General features: G+C 47.5%; 2 protein-coding genes across 9 annotated transcripts; both read right to left on the reverse strand.

The window, feature by feature from the left end:
• Nucleotides 1–609: 609 nt before the first annotated feature.
• tbc1d30 (TBC1 domain family, member 30) lies at nt 610–11,045 on the reverse strand. 5 transcript variants are annotated; one of them, XM_088988343.1, is made up of 13 exons: nt 10,467–11,045; nt 8,873–9,037; nt 6,692–6,753; nt 5,876–5,941; nt 5,260–5,385; nt 5,008–5,193; nt 4,384–4,453; nt 4,166–4,264; nt 3,916–4,084; nt 3,288–3,393; nt 2,930–3,227; nt 1,597–1,788; nt 610–1,510 (listed from the first exon to the last, which is right to left on the reverse strand). In XM_088988343.1, the coding sequence occupies exons 1-13, from the start codon at nt 10,843–10,845 to the stop codon at nt 810–812; spliced, it is 2,619 nt and encodes an 872-aa protein (XP_088844469.1). In that variant the 5' UTR covers nt 10,846–11,045; the 3' UTR covers nt 610–809. The 5 variants fall into 5 exon arrangements, with proteins under 5 accessions (XP_088844469.1, XP_088844468.1, XP_088844472.1 ...); XM_088988342.1 differs by having other exon boundaries at nt 5,008–5,385; XM_088988346.1 differs by lacking the exons at nt 8,873–9,037; nt 10,467–11,045 and adding an exon at nt 7,261–7,656.
• A 2,042-nt stretch (nt 11,046–13,087) lies between these two features.
• On the reverse strand, nt 13,088–21,290 carry tmem19 (transmembrane protein 19). 4 transcript variants are annotated; one of them, XM_088988384.1, is made up of 9 exons: nt 21,153–21,290; nt 18,626–18,773; nt 17,440–17,553; nt 16,850–16,987; nt 16,708–16,784; nt 14,630–14,807; nt 13,771–13,824; nt 13,491–13,700; nt 13,088–13,420 (listed from the first exon to the last, which is right to left on the reverse strand). In XM_088988384.1, the coding sequence occupies exons 1-9, from the start codon at nt 21,156–21,158 to the stop codon at nt 13,260–13,262; spliced, it is 1,086 nt and encodes a 361-aa protein (XP_088844510.1). In that variant the 5' UTR covers nt 21,159–21,290; the 3' UTR covers nt 13,088–13,259. The 4 variants fall into 4 exon arrangements, with proteins under 4 accessions (XP_088844510.1, XP_088844511.1, XP_088844512.1 ...); XM_088988385.1 differs by lacking the exon at nt 21,153–21,290 and adding an exon at nt 19,075–19,256; XM_088988386.1 differs by lacking the exon at nt 21,153–21,290 and adding an exon at nt 18,934–19,071.
• Between the last annotated feature and the right edge of the window lie 3,266 nt (nt 21,291–24,556).

Genomic DNA, 24,556 nt, shown 5'->3' on the forward strand with positions numbered 1-24,556 from the left:
AACAAAAAACATTGTTGCAAAGTATTAAGGATTTTTTATTCATTTATTAGGGATGTACCTACCATAAATGCTCCCTTGCTTAATTTATGGTAAAAATCCCTTGTTGATGATTTTGCTCCAGTTGTCGTTTGCCCATACACTGTTCGCCATGTTGCACAATGCAATGTTTGTGTCGTCTGCTACAAGCCACGTGAACTCCTCTTTCCGCGATGCTCTTAATAATAATAATATGACATTTCATTTCTAAGCGCCTTTCAAAACTCTCAAGGACACTTTACAGTCACGGGATAATGTACGTTTCCGTTTTGTAGCGTCATAAATGTTGTTAGCTTCTTCTGAATCTTTCTTCTGGGGCTGAGCTTCTGTGCATCTACTTTGGAAAATGATACGCAATTGCACGACCTTATAACGCTCTGGAAAGTCCAGAAGCACGTAGCAGGCTTCTGATTGGCTGCTGTGCGGAGTATGCAAATTGACAAATGAATCGAAATTTCCAAATCAAACGAATATTTCAAAATCTTTTTGTCCGACGTAAAAGTTGCATGCCCCGGGCGTCCGGGCAGGCGTTATTTCAGACACTGATAATGGAAATGAAAACAACGCTCGAGCTAATGATATCATTTCTTTTATTTGAGGGTGTTAGGGTTAGGGTTTGCAACACAAACACGGGTGTCATTTGTGTTGACGTTGAAAACAGTCAGTCACGATGCATACCAGCAATCTTTGGTCCCCCGCGTGTCGAGAACACGGATCCGTTTTCTTGGCCTGGATCGTTTTTTGAGTTTTTGTTGACCAGGAAGAGCGACTTGTCAGCGCCTCCCGGTGGTACCGGCGCCGCTGCTACATTTGCGGCTCAGCTGGGGGAAGCAGACGGCGGGCGTCCTGGAGGTGGGGCCATACAAACCCAAGTTTCGGGCGGCCGGCGACTTCCTGGGCGGCTTGACGGAAGGGAACGGCGAGAAGACTTGTGGCTTCCCCGATGGCGAGGTAGCCCCCAAAGACGGAGCCGAGGACCCGACGGAAGACACGGACGGCGAGGAGGCTCCGACCGGGTGAGTGCATTTGGGTGGCGGGGTGGAAGGGGGCGTGGGCGTCGATGACGCCTCGGGTGTGACCGGCAAAACCGGTGAAGGTGGAGAAAACGGGAGGTGGTTGTCCGTGGCGGAGAAATGTCCGTCGGAGCTCGACGATTCGTCCCGTCCCGTTGACCAAGGACGCTGGGCGGGCAGGGCATCCAAAGTCACCTTTTGAGGTTGGTCCTCCAAGACCGCCGAGCGCAGTTGGACCTCCAAGTCTTCCACCTGCGTGGAGGAGGGCCCGCCGCGGCTGCGGCCGCCTCCTTTCGTTTGGTCGCGTTCGCCATCTCGGTGCCTGCGATGACCCCGCCGCGGAGTCCCCGCCCGGGGGCCGCCGAGAGAGTCTCGGGGCTTCCGACCCAGAAGCAGATGATTGATGGCGGCGCCGGAAGGGTTGAGCTGGGACGCTAGGACGCGGGTGGCGGCACACCTGTCTGCGGCAAGGTGAGAAGCCATAGAAACATTCGGGCAAATTGTGGCAAAAGGGTCCCAGGTATCCCCTCGCAGGTCTCCGCACTACCTGCGCACAGGCGCGTGGCCTGCTGCTGTTGCCGTCTCGTGATGCGAGCGTACTGTTTCTTGAGCGCCCGGATGTCGGTGCTCATGCGCTCCATCATCATGCCGTTGACGGCCGCCTGGTGCTCCGCCTTGGCTCCGCCCCCCACCGCGCCCGGACTCAGCTGCCCGATGTTGCTCTGCTCGGTCCGCTGGTCTGGAAGTAAAACGCTTACGCTTACAGTGTTGTTCAAAATAAGAGCAGTGCAATGTGATTAACCACAATATCCCTCGTTTTAAATCATAATAATAATCATAATACATTTCATTTATAAGCCCCTTTCAAAACTCTCAAGGTCTCACAGGATAAGTCTTTCTGTGGGTGAGCAGCGGCAGCCACACGCGCCAGCGTTCACTCAACCCGGAACTAACTCAAATAGATAGCAAGCTGTTAGCTAGTGAACAGATAGCTCATAGATAGCTTTCTATCCGAGTTACTTAGCTATCTATTAGCTAGCTAGCTAGCTAGCTTTCTGTCTGAGTTACTTCTGGGTTGAGTGAAGGCATACCTAGCTATCTGTTAGCTATCTATTAGCTAGCTAGCTTTCTATCTGAGTTACTTCCGAGGCTGAGTAAAGGCCTAGCTAGCTATCTGTTATCTATCTATTAGCTAGCTGGCTATCTATCCGAGTTACTTGGCTATCTTAGCTGTCTATTAGCTAACTAGCATTCGATCTGAGTTACTTCCGGGTTGATCGACGGCCTAGCTAGCTATCTGTTAGCTATCTATTAGCTAGCTAGCTTTCTGTCCGAGTTACTTAGCTATCTATTAACTGTCTATTAGCTACTGAGCTTTCTATCCGAGTTGCTTCCGGGTTAAGTGAAGGCTTAGCTAGCTGTCTGTTAGCTATCTATTAGCTAGCTAGCTTTCTATCCGAGTTACTTAGCTATCTATTAACCGTCTATTAGCTAGTGAGCTTTCTATCAGTTGCTTCCGGGTTAATTGAAGGCTTAGCTAGCTGTCTGTTAGCTATCTATTAGCTAGCTAGCTTTCTATCCGAGTTACTTAGCTACCTATTAGCTGTCTATTAGCTAGATAGCCTTCTATCTGAGTTACTTCCGGGTTGAGTGAACGCTGGCGTGTGCGGCTGCCGCTGCTCACCCACAGAAAAACGTATCCTGTGACGGAAAAGTGACCTTGAGAGTTTTTAAAGGCGCTTAGAAATGAAATCTATGTATTGTTATGTATGATTATTCTATTCAAAAGCGGGGATATTGTGGTTCGCCACATCGCACTGCTCTTATTTTGAACAGCATTGTATATGCGGTTACACCCGAAAGAGGAGGATGGCGCCCACCTTTGAGGTGCCTGTGGTATCGCTGAATCTCCGGCGCCAGCAGCCCCCCCAGCGGCCCCAAACAGCCCAGCGCCGACACTAGAGCGTCTCCGTCGTCCAAATCTCCCGTCTCGTCGTCGCTCTCTTGACCACTGGCGACAGACGCCAAAGGAGTCACCGATGTCGGACCCGACCGAGCGCCGGCGCCCGACCTTGAAGCGGGCTTGACCGAGGTCGGGAAAGGCGTGATGTTGTACGTATATTTCTCCCGTAACTCGGCCAGCTGAGGGAAGGGGAACGCCGCCATGCCGTAGACCTCCTGAAAGAAATCTGTGTTTAAAAGGGCCTCGGGGGTCAGCGTCTGCGTCCGTGTGCCTACCTGGATGAGATCAGGCGGATCGATAAGGTTGCGCTCCAGCATCTCCCGAGTCAGGCGGCCCATGGTGCTATAGAAGTCGTCGGCCGTCTGGCAATACAAAATCCTCCTACGCGAGACAGGAAGTGAATTGGACACATTGTATGTGTCGTTCGCAAACGAGACGCTTCTCTCTGAAGTGAACGAAGGAGCCGGCCCACTTTTTTAATCATCATCCATTTCATTTGTAAGCGCCTTTCAAAACTCTCAAGGTCACTTTACAGTCACAGGAGCCGTTTTTCTGTGGGTGAACAGCGGCAGCCACATGCGCCAGCGTCCACTCCGCCTGGAAGTAACTCAAATAGATAGAAAACTAACTATTCCCCGCCCCCAGTCTTCGGTTAAAGCCGCACGTGATTGGTAGAGGAGGGAGGGGAGAATCACAGACAGGGGGCAGGGGGGACGTTAGGGTAGACAAATGTTATCACATTATGCTGTTATTATTATTCAATTATTAGATTTTTTACGAGTTGGTATGATAGCATTATTGAAGCAACAACAAAAAAATGAGGAGCCATTTGGGAGCCATAAGAGCCGGATCTTTTTAGTGAGCCGAGCCAAAAGAGCCGGCGAAAGGCTCGTTCGTACTCACTCTCCCAGTCGCTCCCAGATGGCGAGGGCCACGCGGAAGAGGACCTCAGATCCCTCGAAGAACACAGAGTCCCAAATCTTCAGCACGGTGGGCGCCGGCAAGCACGTGGCGAACATGGTGAGGAACCACTGCATGGTGAACACGTTGGTCAGCGGCGGTTCGTAGCTACCTGCCGTGGGGAGAAAACAGCCGGGGGCGGGGTTAGATCTCGCCCCGCAAGGCCCACCCCGCCCCCTCATCGGCGCCGTACCTCCCGCCTCCTTGTTCGCCGCCTTCTGCAGATGGTGCAGATGTTGGGATAGGCGAGGAAGCTTGACGCGGAGCAGGTCTCGGAACACCGCCATGTCCACTGGAGGGTCAGGTGAGGCACATCTGAACGTGCACGTCTTTTTTTTCTCGTTTAAATTAAACCCAAAGTGCGAAGAAGAAGAAGAGAAAACAACATGTTCTGCCTCTCTGCTTCTCTACCTGACAATGCTCGGAGGTTGTTGGCGAAGTAGCTCTCGGGCAGCACTTTGTCAATCAGGTAGATCATCACCTGCATAGGACAATATCATCATCGTCCTCAACGACAACAAACCGCCATAACCTGCGGAGTCTCCGAGCCAAGACCAGCAGGCTCAAGGACCAGGAGACTCAACTCCCTCCCAGCCCTGCCCCCCCCTTCCCCTTCCCACTGCCACACTCACCAAACGGAGTACACGCTACACGCTGTACTATGATCCTGGACTCTATTTTGTCTTTTTTTTTTGACAGAGACTCAACTCCCTCCCAGCCCTGCCCCCCCTTTACCTTCCCACTGCCACACTCACCGAACTCTGAGTACACGCTGTACTATCATCCTGAACTGTATTTTTGCTTTTTTTCTGCAAGACCTCACTTCAACCTTTTTTTTGTTGTTGCATTACTACACTACATTATTATTATTATTATTGTTATTTAATCTGTGCTGGATGTCATGCATATTAGCATATTTGACTTTGATCATTATCACGGTCGCCGCCGCTATCATCGTGCGGATGTGCGGCGTCGCGCGTGCGCTGACGTGCGTATGCGCCTTTCAACCCTCGGATGCGGCCAGTCTTCTCTCACCTTCAACGCCTCACTTTCATCTCCCTGTGTCACCAGCAGGATGAGCGCAGCCAAGACGTTGAAGCCTTGGCAGTAGCCCACCGCCTTGTTCCAGCGGGCATACGCCAGCAACACCCGCTTTAGCACCACCCTGTCCTGCTCCCCCTCTTGGCCGCAGTAGGAACTGCACCCGGTTCTATGCAGGTCCTGGAAGGTCAGAAGGAAAGAAGCGCTTTGGGTCGAGCATCGATCGTTCGCCGCCGCTGTGGTTACCTTGACGATCTGGATGCCCAGCGAGTCGTCATCCGGGTTGCTGCGCTCGTTGAAGGCGAAACGGAGCGTCTTGTCCCAGTCGATGGAGATGCCGTGGAGGTATTGATCGGCCAGCGTCAGCCACACCTATAGTAATAAGAAGCAGCAGCAGCCACACGCGCCGGCGTTCACTCAACTCAAATAGATAGAAAGCTAGCTAGCTACCCAATAGATAACCACCGAGACAGTCAGCCAGCTATCTAGATAGCTAACTATCCATTAGCTATATAGCCAGCCTTCTAGCTAGCTATCTATCTTGACAGCCATCCATTAGCTAGCTAGCTAGCTAGTTATCCATTAGCTATACAATCATCCTTTTAGCCAGCCCAGCTATCTATATCGATAGCTATCACTCAACCCGGAAGTTACTCAAATAGAATAGTAAGACAAATAGATAGAAATCTAGCTAGCAAACCAATAGATAGCTGATAGCTAGCCAACTAGATAGCTATTGTATGGTATTACAGAAAAGACTTAGCACAATATTTCTTACTAATGTTTACATCAACAAAAGTGAAACGAACAAAAGAAAACTAAATAACAAATATGACAATGGGGGTGCTCGTGGGCCACTCACCCGCTTCCTCCATTCTTTGGGGATGCCGGTCGGAAGTCTGGCCACCGCTTTCAGGGCGTCGTGCCACTGCGGAGCACAGGCGTAGCGTGTGAGTAGTTAGCTAGCTAGTTAGTCACGGGAGTGTGAAGTCATTTTTGGTGGGAGGGGGGTTCATTTATCTCATCAAATAATAATAATACATTTCATTTCTAAGCGCCTTTCAAAGCTCTCAAGGTCACTTTACGGTCACAGGATCGGTTTTTCTGTGGGTGAGCAGCGGCAGTCACACCCGTCAGCGTTCACTCAACCCGGAAGTAACTCAAATTGATAGAAAGCTAACCAATAGCTAGCTAATAGATAGCTAGCCAGCTAGATAGCTAATACACGGCAAATAGCTAGCTAGCTAGGTAGCCGACTAGATAGCAAAACTGGCCGTATGCCAAGAGCAACTTTCGCTAACGTATTTCTTCCGTGTCTCAGTGACTTGGTATGTGTACTATTGTTATTATTATCATCATCACTTGCTAGCTATTTTTTAGCTACTAGCTATCTAGCTGACTGGCTATCTAGATAGGTATATGTTGGCTAACGGTTGGCCAGCCAGCTAGCTTTCTATTTATTTGAGTTACTTCTGGGTTTGGTTCGTCTGGCAGCCGCTGCTCGCCCACAGAAAAAAAACTCTTCCTGTGACTGTAAAGTGACCTTGAGAGCTTTGAAAGGCGCTTAGAAATGAAGTGTATTCTTCTTCTTCTTCTTCTTGTGTCTCACCATGAACGTAAATGTCTGAAGCAGGAACAGGAATGGTGTAGTGAATTTGCTGTGTGTGTTGTTTTTGACCTGCTGGAATCCGTTTTTCCCAACAGAAGGTTCAATGGTGAACTTTAGCCTCGTGTCCACTCCTGCCAACACCCCCCAAAAAATATCCCAAATTAGTCGTTGCGGGGCGGGGCTAATGCACGTCACGGCTTGCAGCATTGAAAAATCTCGAGGTACGTCAGCATTTTGGGCCACAGTAATTTGGTTAATTTGGACGTACTATTTATTCCAAGAAGGCAAAGGGCGCTCGTGTCCCCTCTGCGCACGCGCAGATCACTCGCTCCTGTCGCCGCCCTCCGAAGTAACATTTCAATACGATCGAGTGTAAATGTGGCGCGACCTGCTCGATTGTCCTCGTCCGCTCGGTTGTCGACATTGTCCGTCATTGCTAACTTTGCCGTCCGCTCGCCGGCGGGCGGAATTCGAAGCGGATTAGCTCACGATAAATCCACTTTGGTCGTCACGTCGGCCCCCCCCCCCCCGCAGCGTTGATATTTGTGTATCAAAATCAACCCGAATCCGTTACATTATCGATTGAATGAGATTCGATCTTGGATGGATTTCCGATTTGGTTTGTGTGAGCGCGTCACCTGGCTCGAGCGTGCACAGGAGCCTGGGCGCGCTCCTCGAGATGCCGTCGCGCTTCCTCAACACGGTGCTGATGATGTTGCCCACCCCGCCCGCCGCCTCCTGCCTCTGCCCCTGCCTGTGCCGGCGTCGATGCCGCTGGCGGCCGCCCGCCCGAGGCCTCCTACCGGCAGGCGACGCGCCTGACGCGGCGTCGGCGCCCTCGGCCTCGCCGCCGCCGCCGCCGCCGCCGAGGCGCTCCGGCCCCATGCCGAGTCCCGAATCGACCCGACGCGCAGTCAGCTCATGATGGGAAAGCGGCCGGAAAAATGACAAGATCCGCGAATGTCCGCTTTGGCGGATGATGCTCAACACCTCTTCCTCTTCATCCTTTTTTTTTTTTTTTTTGAATCACGTGATCGGGAGGAGGAGACGGGAGGATGCAGGAAGCAGCAGGAGGAAGAGGAAGAGGAAGTGCGCCAGCCACCAGTGAGTGAGTGAGCTCATTCCCTTTTTTTTGGGGGGGGGGGGGGGGGGGGGAGATTATCATCCATATCATAAATCGTGTCAATGGGGAGGAGCGTTGTTCAGAAAAAAAATGAAAAGAGTCATCCCTCGTTTTTAGCTGCAAACGGGGACCAAGACCACCCGCAATGGACGGAAAGCCGCAAAGTAGAGTTATCAGATTTTCAAGCAAGAAAAAAATACATTCAATAGTCTTGCTCTCTTGAGCTATCGAGCGAGATATTTAGCTGACTACCTCGCTAGCTATCTGTTAGTTATATATTAGCTAACTAATCTTGCTATCTCGCTGGTTACCTTGCTAGCTATCTATTTGCTAACGGGCTATCTCGCGAAATATTTATCTGAATACCTCGCTAGCTAGCTAGCTACCTCTCTAGCTAACTATAGACTACTCATCTATTAGCTAACTAATCTTACTATCTAGCCAGCTATTTAGCTGACTACCTTGCTAGACTACCTAACTGGCTATCTAGCTGGCTACCTACCTAGCCATCTATTTGCAATCTATGTGCTGTCTATTATTAGTCTATCTATTAGCTAACTAACTTGCTATCTAGCTGATTACCTCGGTAGCTATCTATTTGCTAACTGGCTATCTAGCTGGCTACCTAACTAGCTATCTATTTGCTATCTAAGCCATCTCGCTAGCTGGCTATCTATTAGTTATCTATTAGCCAGCTCGCTAATTTTCTATCTATTTGGGTTATTCCAGGTTGAGTGAACGCTGGCGCATGTGGCTGCCACTGCTCACCCACAGAGAAACTTATCCTTTAACTGTAAAGTGACCTTGAGAGTTTTGAAAGACGCTTATAAATGAAATGTATGATTATTATTATTGTAATCGTGACTATTATTATCATTATGATTATGATCGAAAAAGCCATCTGTCGTTTTGTTCCAGGCTTGGGGGTGGAAGTATGCTCGGAAGTGACGTGACAGCTCACCATTTGGTTGTTATTCGTCGGGCTACTTTCTTGCTCATCAGCCACAAGTTAGCACAGAGACGGATTTGTTTTGTTGTTGTTAGTTTTGTCCGCGTGTGTGATTTTGGAGTGATATTGGCTTTCTTGTCATCGGACGACGAAGGGGCGTGCGATGAGCGTATCTTACGTCGTTTCTTGGAGACGGCTTGAAGGCAAGCGGTGATGATGTCGTAGTTCTTTTGTAGTTTGTTGACCAATTGGTCTCGCCGCCTCAGCTGGCGAATCAACTTGGCCGACTGGACGCTTGTGCGGTACTTGACCTCCTGGATGATGGCGCGGAGCTCTTCGGGCCCTGTGGGGGAGGGAAAGGGTTTTCAGTAGCTTAGCTTGCATCCTCTAAGTCATTTCCTCACATGGTGGGCCACGTATGGCCTCGGTAGATGTCAAGTGGGCCGGACCATTCAAATTATAAACCATACACATGCTATAAATAACCAAAATAGCATGTCTTTCAATAGTTTTGGCGTAAAGGAGCACAAGAACGTGAGGAAAATGATGACATTTAATGAACATCCCTTTGACACAATAATTTGCAATTTGCAAATTATTTTAAAATTAATTTGTAAATTGCAATTATGCAATTTACTTTTATCATTCACACATATGCATTGCAACTGATCCCAATGATTCTATAATGCCACATAACAATAAATTGCTATCGAAAAATATAGTCATGCACTTTAAGATGAAATGAGATTTATGAAGAAAGGAATTTTGAAACCATTGTTTCTGTTCCTGATATATTTGGCATCTTTTGGCCTGTACAAATGCATCAATAGCTAGCTATCTGTTAGCTATCTATTAGCTAGCTAGCTTTCTATCTGAGTTACTTCCAGGTTGAGTGAAGACCTAGCTAGCGTTCTGTTAGCTATCTATTAGCAAGCTAGCTTTCTATCCGAGTCATTTCCGGGTTGAGGGAACGCTGGCGCGTATGGCTGCCACTGCTCACCCACAGAAATACTTATCCTTGAGAGTTTTGAAAGGCGCTTATAAATGAAATGTATTATTATTATTGGAAAAAAAGACTGCAGTTGAAAAAAAAACACCTGTTTTCTTCTATGTTGATCGAAACAGCACCACTCTGCCTCCTAGTGGACAATCCTTGAATTGCACCTCGTTAAAAAAATGAATTACCTGTCGTTTTTTCCCCACTTTTAAATTATCCTGGGGGCCTGATCAAACCTCCTTGGGCGCCGGTTCCGGCCCGCGGGCCCTATGTTTGACACCTCTGCTATATGACTGTAAAGTGTCCTTGAGAGTTTTGAAAGGCGCTTATAAATGTAATTTATTATTATTATTATTTTATTATCATTTGACTCAAGTCACGTGGCCAACATGTTGCTGCATGGGGGGGAGCGGGTTGTTTCTATTTCTGTCCCCTAGGCAACAGAGAAGTTAATCAATCAGCCGTCAGATCACGTGACGATGCTGATGCTGACAACGGCGATGCTCGGAAAGTCCAAAGCTGGGGAGGTGTTGGCATTTGGCCTTTTTTTCACACCGACCGGGGTCAAACAGCAACCACCCACAAAAGAATGTCGACTATCAACACGCTCGTTAGTCTTTCGTCGCGCCGCAAATGGTTTTCGTGATTTTACAAAGGAAATGACAAGCTGTGAGTGTGCCGGAGCGCCCCCACCCGATCCACCGCTTCTTCACCGCAACTTGCTACGAATACAAAAGCGCCGAGTGATGGACGCCGTTTTGTCACGGTCGCTGACCTTTCCGGGCCAAATAGTTGACCTGGTGGCGCCTGGTGTGTTTTTCCTGCAACTCTTGCAGGAATCCGGAGCCGGCGTCGCAGCGGCCCTGGAAGGCATCCGGACCGGACGCCTCGGCGGAGCTGTCCCAGCTGTCGACGTTCCTTTTGCCGCAGCTGTACGTGTCGTACAGCTCCACCAGCAGGCAGTCGACGATGGACGTCCTCGGAGCGGCCACGGCGTCGTCGTCGGCGTCGTCGCCGCTGTCTTCGGCCGGCGGCGACCGCGAACCTCCGAGGGAGCCGGCCGGATCGACCCACCGGCGGAAGCCCGAGAAGGCGTCGGCGTCGGACACATCCTCGCATACGTCGTCTCCCCAAAGTTGCAGCTCGGACGCCATGTCTGCTCGAGCGCGCGGAAAGTTTCCGCAACTAATTGGTGCGCGCGGAGTTCAAGTTTGGTTGGCAGACGGCGCATCGCCGCGCGGCGAACGCTCAGGTGAGGATGTTGCTCGGACACTTGTCGCGATTCTTTGCTCGCTCGCTTCCTCCAACTTTGACGTCCCGCGCGATTGGCCCGCCCAATTTCGGCAGAACGAACTCCGCCAAAGTTCCGCTGGCTGGCGCGACAGGTGCGACGGCTTTCGCCGACCAATCGGGGAGCGGATCTGCCAAACGCTCAAGTCGTCATTCCGGTCGGCTCCCTGCGGCCACGTTGACGCTTCTTCCTTCAAATGATGTGGAACTCTCATTTGGGAGACGCGGTCGAATTTGCCATCCCGCGACTTCGGTACCTTCATTACAACTAGCTTCAATTCTTTGTTGACATTGTTCGATGTTTTATTCAACTTTAAGAACCTCAAGACGGTCGGCGGAACAAAAAATATATTCACGCTTTGAATAACAGCGCGGCATATTATCGCGGTGGAAAAGCTAACAAGGCGAAATAGTCACAATAACACTTTTGAATGTTTGGGTTAGTTCCCTGTCGGCTTCCGTAGCCCTGGGAGCGTCACGTGGTCGGAAGTTGCTACGAGGAAAGCGCGAAGGACAAAAAGACAACCCCTTCGAAGTCTTTAAATAGTGCTCACCCGCAGAAAAAAACGTGTCCCGTGACTGCTATGTGTCATTGAGAGTTTTGAAAGACGCTTATAAGTGAAATGTATAAAAAAGTAGGGGGTCAAGAAGCCACCACGGAGTTTGATGGGGGGCACCCGAAGAAGGTCGTCGCCGTGGTAAGGGCACACTCCTCTTCTTCTTTTCCCTTCAAGGGCACGCAACCAAAGCTTTTCTTCCTGCTTCAGTTTCAGGTCTTGAGTTTCCATCGGGTTCAGATAGTTTTGGTGGAGTGGCCAAGTAAACCTCCGTAAAACTTTTCGTGAAATAATCACAGTCATTTAGCATTTTTTTATACTGAAGGTTTTTTTTTCCCAGAAAAAAAAAATCTGTGATAAGTGAACTCCAAAGTATCGAGGAATTACTGTACATTCAAGGACAACCGACACCCTTTTTTGTTTCCTAAATGACATCAGAAAAACGTTTTATAGCATCTAAAGTACCCAAAACACGCAGGCTGATATTTTTAGTCAAATACAAAACACCAATAAAAATGACTTAACGTGTCCCAAAACTGCCTCAAAATGACCTCGGAAATGGCGATTTGAGAAGGTCCCGCCCCCTTGTTCGTGACGTCACGCCAGGATACTCCAGACACAAAACAATGGCTTCAGAGAGTTCAGATTCGGAGAAGATTCTTTCTTGTTACTCATCCAGTTATGAATATGATTCAAATAGTTCTGAAGAGAAAAGCATACATGTTTGCAATCGATGAAAGAAGTCTTTCCGAGTCATTTTGAGGCACTGGGATAAAATGTAGCGTCCCAGAAAATGCACAAGATGGCGCCCAAGCTCCATTGGAAATGGGCTGATTTGTCTGCTGGGAATTTGTGTCAACTGGAATCAAATAGTAGTTTTGGTGCAACACACAACGATTCGCCATGGCGTTATTTATGTGTTTTTCCTTCTAATTTCGCCATCAACACAAAGTTTTCAGACCAAACAAAGTAGCCAAAATGCATTGTGTGTCGCTTTCTCGGTCAGGGGCGTTCGTGACGTGACGTCACGGTAGGCTTCGTCATCAAGTCAAAAACAAGACTTCCTGAATATTCAGCACGAGTCTTAAAACGTAAAATCTAGTTATGTGCCGTGTAATCTTTGTAAAATACACTCTCAGTAGAAGTCATTTGAAGTGATTTTACAAATTATGGACACAACTTGTCCGCAGGTGTCGGTTGTCCTTTAAACTAGTTTAATTTTTACATTTGATGTCATCTTTTTTTATATAAATTTGAGATTATAGAGTGCCACTTTTCTACAAACTAACTACGGTCAGTACAATACAGTGATACCTTGGCTTACGAACTTAATTGGTTCCCAGACAGAGTGTGTCAGGAGAAAAGTGTGTATCCCAAAAATTGATTTCCCATAGGAAACCATTGAAATGAGAATGAGAAAAATTATGTTGGTAAACCGAAAAGTTTGTAAGCCAAACGAGGCATCACTGTACGACAATGTGTTTTGTCGTTGATTTTTGAGATTCTTGTCATTGCGTTGCATTCATCACGGACCAAAAGAAACTTGCTGCTCAAGACACGATCGTTTAGTCAATGTTTTGTTGTCATAATCCCATCTTGATTTGTGTACACAAAAGGGAAGGAATGAAGTCGGAAATAGTTCTGTTCCTTCTGTCGCCAGCGGGACTGCAGAATGGAGAAGCGCATGTATAATTAATTGCGTTAGTGGACAAAATGTCTCCCTAGTGCGGCCACAAGCCCCAGGCCATCCCGGGCAGCACCAGCGCCACCAGGACGGAGGAGAAGAGGTTGACGGCGTTGTTGTCCAGGATGGGCCTGCCGCTGATCCAGTGCGTCGTGGGCGACTCGTAGCTCACCACCTTCCCGATGCCGGAGTCGAAACCTGGCCACGCGTCAAGCCGTCACGCCTTTTGCTTCTACGTCGCGGCGGGGCCGGCGGCGCGCTTTCGTACCCGAGTATTGGACGCTGGCTCCCAGGAGGGAATCCAGAAGTGAGCCCAGAAGGCCGGCGGCGCCCCCGTAAAGCATCAGCGGCCACTGGGGGGCGCACTGCTGAAGCTCGCTCACAAACAGCACCTGCGAGGCCAAGTAGGCCCCGCCCACCGCTAGACCGCCCAGGAAGCTGGCCGCCAGGCCCACGTGAGTCACGCCGCCATTGGTCCCTGCCGAGCAAAGTTCCTTTCAGATTTTATACATACCTTCAACTAAGACACTATTTAGAGAGAAACTTACACAAAGGATGGGTCCAACAAAGTGGTTTCGCCTTAATTAACACAACCTGCAAATCTACAAAGAATTGCAGGAATTGGAAGGAGGAGAAATAACGTATATAAAGCGCAAGTGGTCGGAGGAGGGAGGCATTACAATTCAACAGGAAGCATGGGAAAGAATAATAGCACGGCAATGGAATTGGACCTCTGCTCACTCTTGGAAACAATTTGGGTGGAAGAACATTGTCAGATTTATTTTAGAGTGCCGGCTCGAGGACACGCGCAAGGATCGAGTACAGCTTGCCGGAGATCCTGTGGCAATAACAAAGCGTCACACTATCATGTGTTCCGCGAATGCCCGCACCTTTCCAAATACCGGAAAGAAACAAGTATAGCAGTGGGAAAAGTGGCTCCTCCAACCCTTGAGGCCCCGGGGCGTATCTGGGACAGGAACCTGATTTAATTGTCAACTCTACCCAGAAATACATACACAACATCGTGCTGTTAGCAAGCAAGCAAGAAAGCAATCACGAGGAGACGGCTAACAAAAGAACCCCCAACGGTCAAAGACTGGATTGAGGGGGTGGGTGAAATTTAGGACATGGAAAAAAGACGACTTTTATCGTCCCAGGCGAGCAAAATGGACAGCAACCTAAGTGCTTATAAAGATATTGAAGTGAACCAATCCACTCGAGATCAAAATGGTTCATTGTTGCGACTGTAATTATCATGATTATTTTGTCTCTTATTTCTTCATTATTTATTTGTTAACTTTTCTTTTGTATATGGCACAGTGAACAGGACATTGCGCCAGCAGAATTGTCCTTTCGGACCCAGCGTGCAAGGCACTTAAAAAAGAGAGAGAGGGAATTTTTGCTGACCTTCGGGGACCTCCCGCCAGGTGGTGATGAGCCTGGGCCGCGACGGGCTGAGGACGGGTCCCACCTCGGAGGCCCAGGTGTCACCCGCGCTGCACGCCAGCGCCCCCAGCAGCGACAGGCACATCCACGACGCCGTGTACTGCCGACCAAAGTCGATGGCCATCTCGCCGGGGCCCACCTGCCAAAGCGAAAAACCACCGCGAGCTCCGTGACCTTGTACAAAGTTCGCTGCAATTCGACAGAAGTAAATACAGTGATACCTCGGTTTACGCACGCTTTAGCTAACAAATTTTTCGCCTTATGGACCTTAAATCCGCAAGAATATAATCTCGGGCATATGAACTACTTTTCGGGAAACACACAGAGCGCCGCAATGGCTGGCGGACTACTTTTCGGCGGAAGAACACCAAACCACATGGCACCACTGTAGCATCCGGACTACTTTTCTCCACCCCCTTTCTCTGTGCATGTGTCGTCTGTCTTCAAGAATTTGTTATCATGGATACTTTTGCTGTTATGGGACCGAAAAAGACCCCACCACAGGCTAGTGTTCAGCTGAAGAGGACACAAAACAAAATGACCGTCGAGCAGAAGAAGGAGATCATCGAGAAATACGAACGAGGTGTGCGTTTGTGTGACTTATCGGCGCAGTACCAGGATGCTAAGTCGGCCATTGCTACCATCCCTCGGAACAAAGAAGCTTTTACAGGTGCGTGTGTTTAAAGGTGTTTCTGTGTTGTCTAAGCAACGGTCTCGGCAATATGTGTTGTGTAAATAACCAATCACATGTTAAACTTGGCTTTCCAAGCAGACTTCAAAGGGTTAATCCGATCAGCCGGTGAGTGGGTGTGGCTGTGGAGGTAAATGCTGTCCGAAGCAGGTGGCTCTTGTTAGCCGAGGCAGACGCAACGCCGGTGAGTTGCATTCCACGTTCTACCTTTCTGTTGATTAAAATAATGCCAAAGTAGGGATAGAAATGACTTTGAATGAGTTGCATTCATATTCTGTGTTTCCATTTGTAAGTTTATGACCTACTTCACTGCTTGTCTACAAAACAAAAAGAACTAATGTATTCAAAACTCAATCAACAATAAATAACGAGAGTGAGTTGAGTTGTATCTGTGTGGTCTCTCTGGGATCCCTTTCGGTGGGAAAACGTGGAAACGTAAATTGACCAAACAATGTGACTAGCTAGCTATCTATTCACTATCTAGCTGGCTGGCTATCTAGCTAGGTATCTGTTGGCTAACGATTGCTTCGCTAGCAAGCTTTCCATCTATTTGAGTTACTTCCAGGTTGAGTGAACGCTGGCGTGAGTGGCTGCCGCTGCTCACCCGCAGAAAAGCTGATCCTGTGAGGTAAAGTGATCTTGAGAGATTTGAAGGGGGCTTAGAAGTGAAATGTATTATTATTAATAGGAGAGATTGAAAAACGTCCTCATCTATTGATGATTTCAAGGCTAGCCACGGATGGTTCGAGAACTTAAGGCGTCGTACAGGGATTCATAGTGTCATTCGTCATATTGAGGCAGCCAGTTCTGACCATAAAGCTGCCGAAGCTTACAAGAGATCATTCCTTAAGATGGTGAAAGAAGAAGGCTACGTTCCTCATCAAGTGTTTAATGCTGAGGAAAAACTCCATTCCATCAAGCCATCAACGACCATCACAAAGGTAACTAAAACGACTTTATCATACAGTACAGTTTATTTATTCAATTATAATACATTAGCCCATTTATTGTACATAAAATAAGGTCCATTTTGTATAGTTTTAAGGCTTCGAAAATTGTTTTATCGGGACCTGGGAACGGATTATTCTCATTTTAATGGTTTCCTATGGGAAATTAATGTTTGGAATACACACTTTTCGCCTTGCGCACACTTTCTGGGAACCAATCAAGTTCATAAGCCAAGGTATCACTGTATTAGTGGCAAAATAGTTTGTCGCCCCCTTGTGGCATGCACGTGTCAATGAATTTGTAGATGGGATGAGCTTTGGTGGAAAAAAATGATAAGAATCCATTTCAAAACTGTCAAGGACACTTTGCATCTTTGCAGGCTTTCTAATGGCCCACTTACCTCGATCATGTAGAGCAGCGCCAACTGCGTGGGAACGCCGCCGTTGCAGAAGACCTGCACCCAGTTTCGCTGGCCCCCTGCCGCAAACGGCAGCCGCGTCACAAGTCGGACGGCCCGCGTAAACAAGCCGGCGTTTCCCCACCTTCCTTGAAGTCGGCGTCCATCTTCTTCTTCTGCGCTGCGCCCCAGCGCGTCAGTTTGGACGAGGTGACGAAGAAGGCCAGCAGCGACGAGAAGAAACTCAAGTTGGCCATGGTCAGCACGAAACCCACCAAAAGTGCTGATGAGACAGTTCAACCAAGTAAGTCCAAAGTCGTCGCACTTCAAAATAAAAGGGATTTCTTTCCCCCCGGGCCAATAGCTATCTATTAGCTGGCTATCCATTTGCTGTCTATTAGCACATGTAGCTATGTAGCTGGCTATTTATTAGCTATATGGCTGTCTAGCTAGTTGGCTAACTATTTGCTATCTATTGGCTATATTAGCTATATGGCTATTTAGCTAGTTAGCTAACTGTCTATCTATTAGCTATGCTTTAGCTAGCTAGCTTTCTATCTATTTGAGTTACTTCCGGGTTGAGTGAACGCTGGCGCATGTGGCTGCCGCTTCTCACCCGCAGAAAAACCGATCCTGTGACTGTAAAGTGACCTTGAGAGTTTTGAAAGGCGCTTGTAATGTATTATTGTTATTGTTATTCATAGAAATGCAGCAGTCCATTGGTCACCGTCTCACCTCCTAGTGCACCCGATGCGTCCAGACTGCGTCTCTTCAGGGCTCGGATGGTCAGTACCGCAGGGACCAAGATGGAGAAGAGCCATCGCCATGGCGACACAGGCTGCAATGACCCTGCGCAAACATGCGCACGCACCAGGTTAGTGAATCTTGACAATTCAACGCACCATTTTTTTTTTTACGTTTGGGATACAACGTCGTGGTGACGTTGAGCGCATCAAATGTAATCGCCGTCACATTTTTAGCTGTGCGGGGACGACAATGTCCGACTTCCGACAGAACTAAATGACCAGTGTCGAGAAAAGCGGGATCTGGCTCTTTTGATGATTGCGTGTGGCTCGCAGATCAAACTAAATACGCATTCTTGCTTTTTCGCGGTTCATTTCCTCGTTTCGGCTTGTGTTGGCGGAAAGCTCCATTTTGATTGGATGATACTGATTTAGGTGCCGTTCATGTCGAAACAGGTAAACGGCCCCTTTTGAATAATAATAATAATAATCACCCATTTCATTTCTAAGCGCCTTTCAAAACTCTCAAGGTCACAGGATAAGTTTTGCTGTGCGTGAGCAGCGGCAGCCACACGCGCCAGCTTTCACTCAACCTGGAATAACGCAAATGGAGTTGAAGTGCCTTTATTTTGTTGTCACTGATCTGCAGCTGATGTCAAGGTTGCTCGCGCACAAAATGCCAACTTGTCACGGGGAAACCTCATCAATACCACGAGGTCGCACCGCACCAATCATGAACTGATTTGCCCCATTTCTGACACTCGCATGACTGGCCACTGCGGTGGAATTCGTCGAAAAGCCGCAGGCCGAGCGGGGCGCTTCGAATCGTGCAAATGACTGCTGGATTTTCCTTCTTTTCGCAACGGCTTGAAAGGCTCTTTGTGTTCCGTCCTCAGTCAGTCAATCAATAGTGCCGCACCCTGATCACTTGTTCACTTTATGGCCGTCGGTTCACATTATTTCTTTCGGGAGCGACGCGGCTTCCCGCAACTCGGGGTTGTAATGATTGTATCTATGCTTGTCTGGGACTGTAAAATGTCCTTGAGAGCTTTGAAAGGCGCTTGAAATCAAATGGATGATTATTGTTGTTATGATCGTAATAAAAAGCCAACGAAATCGCCGCCGTTGAATGAAAGGTGAGCGAATTTGGCAGTCAACGGCGTGACTTGAGCACTAACCGGAATATATGCTGAGTGTGAGGGAGAGCATCCAGAAGAAAAGGGACAGCGCCAAGGTGGCGCACAACAGGATCATGTCGCTCATCATCTTGAAGGTGTCCTTCAAGGGAGGGCCGCCCGCCTCAAATCTCATCTCGTACGTCGTGCACTGCACCCAAAGAAACGAAACCCAAGCATTGAATCCCGCTTGAGATTGTTGCAGACGGCAGGCACCTCAAATAGGTGCGAATTGCAAGCAGCGTGGCCAAAATGCACATTTGAGACTTTTCCGGGTCCGCCCCCTCCGCCAAAAAAGCACTTTACTCAACTCCATCATTCGAGAAACACCTCCTCGTTATGCGTACGGCGCTTCCACAACAGCCTTTCTCATTTCCGAAACATATGAAGAGGAATAACGGGCGAAAGCCGCTAAACGATGACTCCAAGGAGTTAGTGATTTATTCACTCACCGCGCTCGACGGGATTCATTGCGACTTTTATTCGCCGCCGACACCAAATATTAGGCCAAAAAACACCGCTGGCGCTACAGACGTGAATGCGGACCGAAAACAAACGCTACGGCAACTATTTAAGCGCAAAAGAACAAACAAAACCGCGCTGTCGTCGCGGCGCAGCAACCGGAAGTTAAAGGGCAAAACTTCCGCTGACACGCCAAACTAAAGCGTTTGCATTTAAAGCGACAGAACCGAAATTCGGCTTCACTGTAACCCCCGCCTTTAACCAGAAGGTGACTAAGGGGAATTGTTTCAAAAGTTTTGCCTTGGTAATTAAAGGACAACAGACATAACGTTTTTGTTTCCTAACTGACATCAGAAAAACCACAGGCTGATAAATTCCTTACACGGAGCTTTGTCGCCCTCTTCTGCCTCTTTTTGGAGCAACGCAAAGTTTTCAGCCTAAACAAGTACAGCAAAATGCATTGACGCGATGAAGGACTGCAACAATATGTCTTTTTTCAGTCAGGGGCGTTCCTTCAGTGACGTAGGGTGAGGACTCACCACCAACTCAAAAACAAGACTTCCTGAATATTCAGCGCGAGTCTTAAAAGATAAAATCTAGCTATATGCGGTGGAATCTTTGTCAAATACGCTCAGTTGAAGTTATTTGAAGCATTTTACTAATTATGGACACAACTTGTACGCAGACGTCGGTTGTCCTTTAATTTTAATTTGTTGCCGTTTGGATAATTGTTTCACATAACGGTCAAGCTTGGCTATTAGCCGCCATTATAAAGGACTACAATTCCCGTGTCGAAGTTGTAGCACGCCGAACATTGTTTGAAATGATTAAAAAAACGCTCACACAAGTGCAAATGCAGACAGATTAGCGTGGATTTGCATGTTACGCTTTTATCAATTTTACCGTATGCAGCGATTTAAAAAAAAAAACATAGATTATAAGATTGAGGATTACTTTTACTGGCTTGCCGTGACAATAATAGCGATTGGCGGCAGCATTGTCATTGACTACCAACAGCAGTTGAGACGAACTGGAAATGAGCCGAAATGGTCTTTGTAAGATCGGTTCACAGGTTTTTTTTTTCAGTATAAAAGTTGTAGTACGCCGTACATTATTTGAAATGAAAAAAAAAATACAAAATACTGTATGGGTAAAACGTATCAGTTGACACGGATGAGTTTCATTCCATCGGTCCCCCAAATCATGACAAGCGCTCACTGTCTATTAGATATCCATTTGAAACCCTTCATTTTTGCGAAAACTGTGTGATTGGCGCATGTCGATTGGCGATATCCCTTAACTCATTCACTGGCAGTCTTGTGCAAAAAAATGTCAGTTTTTCTTCATTGTCACTCAAATTCAAGAACCCACAGAATATTGAGTTTAAGGACGACGCAAACATTCAATGCAGCTTAAGAAACGTTACACTCTCTTTTTTTCATCAGAAAAAGAGTTAATTCCAAAATTATATGGGTCTTATATGAGTTTGAAATGAGGGCAGCTGTCCAAAATACATTGCTCTATATAGCGCTTTCACAACAGCTGAAGCGGGAACAAAGCGCTAACATGGAGAAAAGGCAAATGCTGCCCCCTTGTGAAAGGGAAAAAACATTGCCAGAAGTCTGGCCTGCGCTTTATTGGCAAGCCAGCAAGAAAAACCAAAACCCAAACAAATTCGCTAATGGCGCTCTGCCTCAATTCACGAATAAATGATGGAATGGAAGTGAATGAGTTAACTTGTACTACGCAGCCTGTAGGCAATGTCGCTCGCTACCTTCGGACCGAACAAAAATGGCACCCTGCGGAGTAATGTTGTCGCGGATATCAGAATTGGTAGCGTTAAAGACTGACCTGAGCGCAAGGACAGATCCTCCCAAAAGTCGAGCTAATAGTCACAAATCCGGCCGGGTCTTCCTTCCGTAAGCCAAAGCGTGGAGAATAACTCGCATGCCCGATTTCAAATGAAGCGTAAAGAAGGTAAAAACATTTTGCCTTTTTGTTTTTGCGACTTTTGGCACCGACGTGGGTCAAAGTTCAAAGTAAACGACACCCATAACCTTTTCCTCACCTCCATCAGGTGGCACTTTGGCTGTTCAAAGCGTTCCGTGTGGGTTTTTTTTTTTCCAGGTCAGACTGGCGCAGATTTCCGTCAGGCGGCGGTGAGGACGACGCTCTTTTCTCTCCTCCTTCTCCTGCGTGTGCAAGCAGCACTTTGGAGTCCGGCCTTGAATGTGGATGCCACGGGATGCGCCGCTCCCTCCTCTGCATGAAGGTAAAGCGTCATTTGCGGGGACGTCCCAGTGAGGACATAGACTTTGTTTGTTGGCCACCTCGCTGCAATCCCTTTTTTTGGGATCGTATGGCGCCCTTGGAGCTTTGGCTTTGCACATTCTTCTTCTTTTTGTCACGGCGCCGCTGATTTGATGTTGTTTTCCACATTAGTCCAACTCTTAAAGGACAACCGACACCATTTTTTGGTTTCCTAATTGGCGTCAGAAAAACGTTTTGTAGCATCTAAAATAGCCAAAACACGCAGGCTGATATTTTTAGTCAAATGAAAAACAGCAACAAAAATAACTTAAAGTGGCCCAAAACTACTTCAAAATGACCCCGGAAATGGCCAGTTTCACAAGTTTCACGCCAGAACGTTTTGCCGTGCTCTACAATCAAAACAATGGCTTCAGATTGGGAGAAGATGATTTCTTGTTACTCATCCACTTATGAATATGATTCAAGTAGTTCTGAAGAGGAAAGCATACATGTTTGCAATCGATTTAAGAGGTCCTTCAGTGTCATTTTTGAGCCGTCTGGACTCCAACGTAGCGTCCCAGAAAATGAACAAGATGGCGCCCAAGCTCCATTGGAAATGGGCTGATTTGTCTGCTGGGAATTTGTGTCAACTAGTATCAAATAGTAGTCTTGGTGCAACACACAAGGATTCACCATGGCGTTATTGATGTGTTTTTCCTTCTAATTTCGCCATCAACACAGATCAACAAACAAGACTTCCTGAATATTCAGCGCGAGTCTTAAAGCGTAAAATATCGCTTTAATATGCGGTGGAATCTTTGTGAAATACGCTCATTTGAAGTGATTTTACAAGTTGTCCAGAGGCGTCGGTTGTCCTTTAAGTCTTATGACGCAATCAATGGCGACGAGGTTCCATAATCTTCAGCGGTCCCGCAACGGCTCACTCTCTAAGTCTGCGAAAGCCGAATTGTTGTTGGTTTGTCTTCTCCAATTCGGTAAGTGGTCGGCGAGAGAAAATTCAGAGGATTTAAAAGCGCAGCCTCGGTTAGTATTTTAGCCATGACCAACGACGTTTGGCAAGAAATCTTGGCAGGAAGTCCAAATTGGAGTTCCAGCAAGCGCAATGACGTCACGTGACAGCGAGCTCTTTTCCATGCACAAGCGCGGCTCTATTTTGGCTCCCAGCGTGAAAATGTGGGGCTTTTATCAACTCCTGGAAATTGGAGACCGCGAGCCTGTGGCTCTCCAATGTGGTTTCACGCCAACTGGCAAAAACAGGCTCCGCTCTCTGCTAGAATTGAGTACAGTGACACCTTGGCTTACGAACGCTTTAGCTCATGAACTTTTCGCCTTATGAACATTACATTTGCGAGAATGTCATCTTGGCATACAAACTAGTTTTCGGGAAACACACGAGGCGCCGCAATGGCACCACACAGGCGAACAGCGCCGCCGTGGCTTCCGGACTACGTTTCCACACCCCCTTTCTTTGAGTGCAGACGTGGTTTGTTATCGAGTGGAGTACGTTCGCTATTATAGGACCGAAAAAGACCGCACTACAGGCTAGTGTTCAGCCGAAGGGGACACAAAACAAAACAAAAAAAAAAAACACCAACGAGGTGTGCGCCATTTGTGTGACTTAACATCCCAGTACCAGTATGGTAAATCGACCGTTGCTACGTGTGGCTAAGGGTGTTCCTGTGTTGTCTAAGCAACGGTCTCAGGCAATAGAAGAGGTTGATTTGAATGAATGAAAAGCCGCTTGCAGACAGTTTGAGTAAGAGAAAAGCACGGCAACTTCACTCGGATACCATCAAGAGGCAACGACACCGACGACCATCACAAAGGTCAATACAACCACTTTATTATTCAGTACAGTTTATTTCTTTCATTACAATACAATAGCACATTTGTTATACATAAAATAAGCTATATTTTGTGTAGTTTTTAAGGCTTATTTTGTAGAGAATTATGCTTTATGGGGACCTGGAAATGGATTATTCTCATTTTTAACGGTTTCCTATGGGAAAATAATGTTTGGAAGACACACTTTTCGCCTTCCGCACACTTTCTGGGAACCAATTAAGCTTGTAAGCTGAGGTGTCACTGTATGTGCGGAAAAGGATGGCAAATGGCAGCATAGTTTTCCCCTCAGACTACAAACGACGACAACCAACATGATAAACCTGATTTTTTTCGTGAATGAATATACAGAGGAACACGTCTGCGGGATGCTTTACCTGGAATCCTCACCTTCGAGGTTCATGGACCATCAGCTGCTCATTTGCTGTTTGATGGTGAAGTTGCAATTCATAAATCAGTTGGTTTCGTAGTTAGCATCTAATTACGCAATCTAACAGCCGACCGAACAAGCGGGAAGTCTGTCACATGTCGTGAAATTAACCCCTGACCACGGATGGAGGGACAAAATTTGAACAGGACTACAGTTTGTCAAGGGGGAAAAAAAGCCTGCCCGAAAATTCGAGGGGATGTCAAGAAACGCTTCGATTTCACACCCGGATCAGCGGAGAGGGGAATTTTAATCCAAGCCAGGCCGTGGGAGCGATTTGCCATTTCGTTCTTTGAAAAATGAAGTTGTTTGTCATTTTGTCAATCCGGGCAGCTGCTTCGTGGAAATTCCCAGGAAGATGCCAGACGCTGAGAAGAGTTTATCCGCTTTGAAGATATAGTGATACCTCATCTTACGAAGCCCTTGGCTTACAAACTTTTTGGTTTACGAACGTTACATTTATCAACATTTTACCTTGGCAAACAAACTAGTTTTCGGGATACACACGGAGCTGCCACAATGAGTGATGTGTCGTTCGCAAACGAGCCCGTTCTCCTCAAAGAAAATGGCAGCCGGCTTGTTTTGGTCCTCTATTCCACGCCCCCAGTCGTCGGTTAAAGCCGCGTGATTGGTCAAGAACGCAGCAGGCTCCCCAAATAACCCGCACTAGCCATCAGTTCAATTTGAAATGAAAAGACAAGCAAGGGAACCGCCTATGAATCTGTTGCTGTTGCAATGTCACAATTTCCAAGATGTACAACCCAGAGCTCCTTGAGACACTTTTATGCAAAAAGCTTTCCATTCCATCAAGCCATCAACGGCCATCTCAAAGGTAAATAAAACGACTTTATTATAAAGTACAGTTTATTTCTTTAATTATAATACCATAGCACATTTATTATACACAAAATAAGGTCTATTTTGTGTAGTTT

The sequence above is a fragment of the Hippocampus bargibanti genome, linkage group LG22, assembly GCF_051943395.1.
Source record: "Hippocampus bargibanti isolate YZ-2025 linkage group LG22, ASM5194339v1, whole genome shotgun sequence".
Lineage (NCBI taxonomy): Eukaryota > Metazoa > Chordata > Actinopteri > Syngnathiformes > Syngnathidae > Hippocampus > Hippocampus bargibanti.

What these genes read in the sequence shown, in the direction of transcription:
- tmem19 (XM_088988384.1), bottom strand. An exon ending in CACACTCAGCATATATTCCG is followed by an intron (nt 17,554 to 18,625) that starts GTTAGTGCTCAA and finishes ATGTTTGCGCAG; the next exon opens with GGTCATTGCAGCCTGTGTCG. An exon ending in CGCTGCTCTACATGATCGAG is followed by an intron (nt 14,808 to 16,707) that starts GTAAGTGGGCCA and finishes TCGCTTTGGCAG; the next exon opens with GTGGGCCCCGGCGAGATGGC.
- tbc1d30 (XM_088988342.1), bottom strand. Translation starts at nt 10,845, where the DNA reads ATGGCGTCCGAGCTGCAACTTTGGGGAGACGACGTATGCGAGGATGTG. An exon ending in AGCCGTCTCCAAGAAACGAC is followed by an intron (nt 6,754 to 8,872) that starts GTAAGATACGCT and finishes GGGTGTTGGCAG; the next exon opens with GAGTGGACACGAGGCTAAAG. An exon ending in ATCTGGGAGCGACTGGGAGA is followed by an intron (nt 3,394 to 3,915) that starts GTGAGTACGAAC and finishes TGTCTCGCGTAG; the next exon opens with GAGGATTTTGTATTGCCAGA.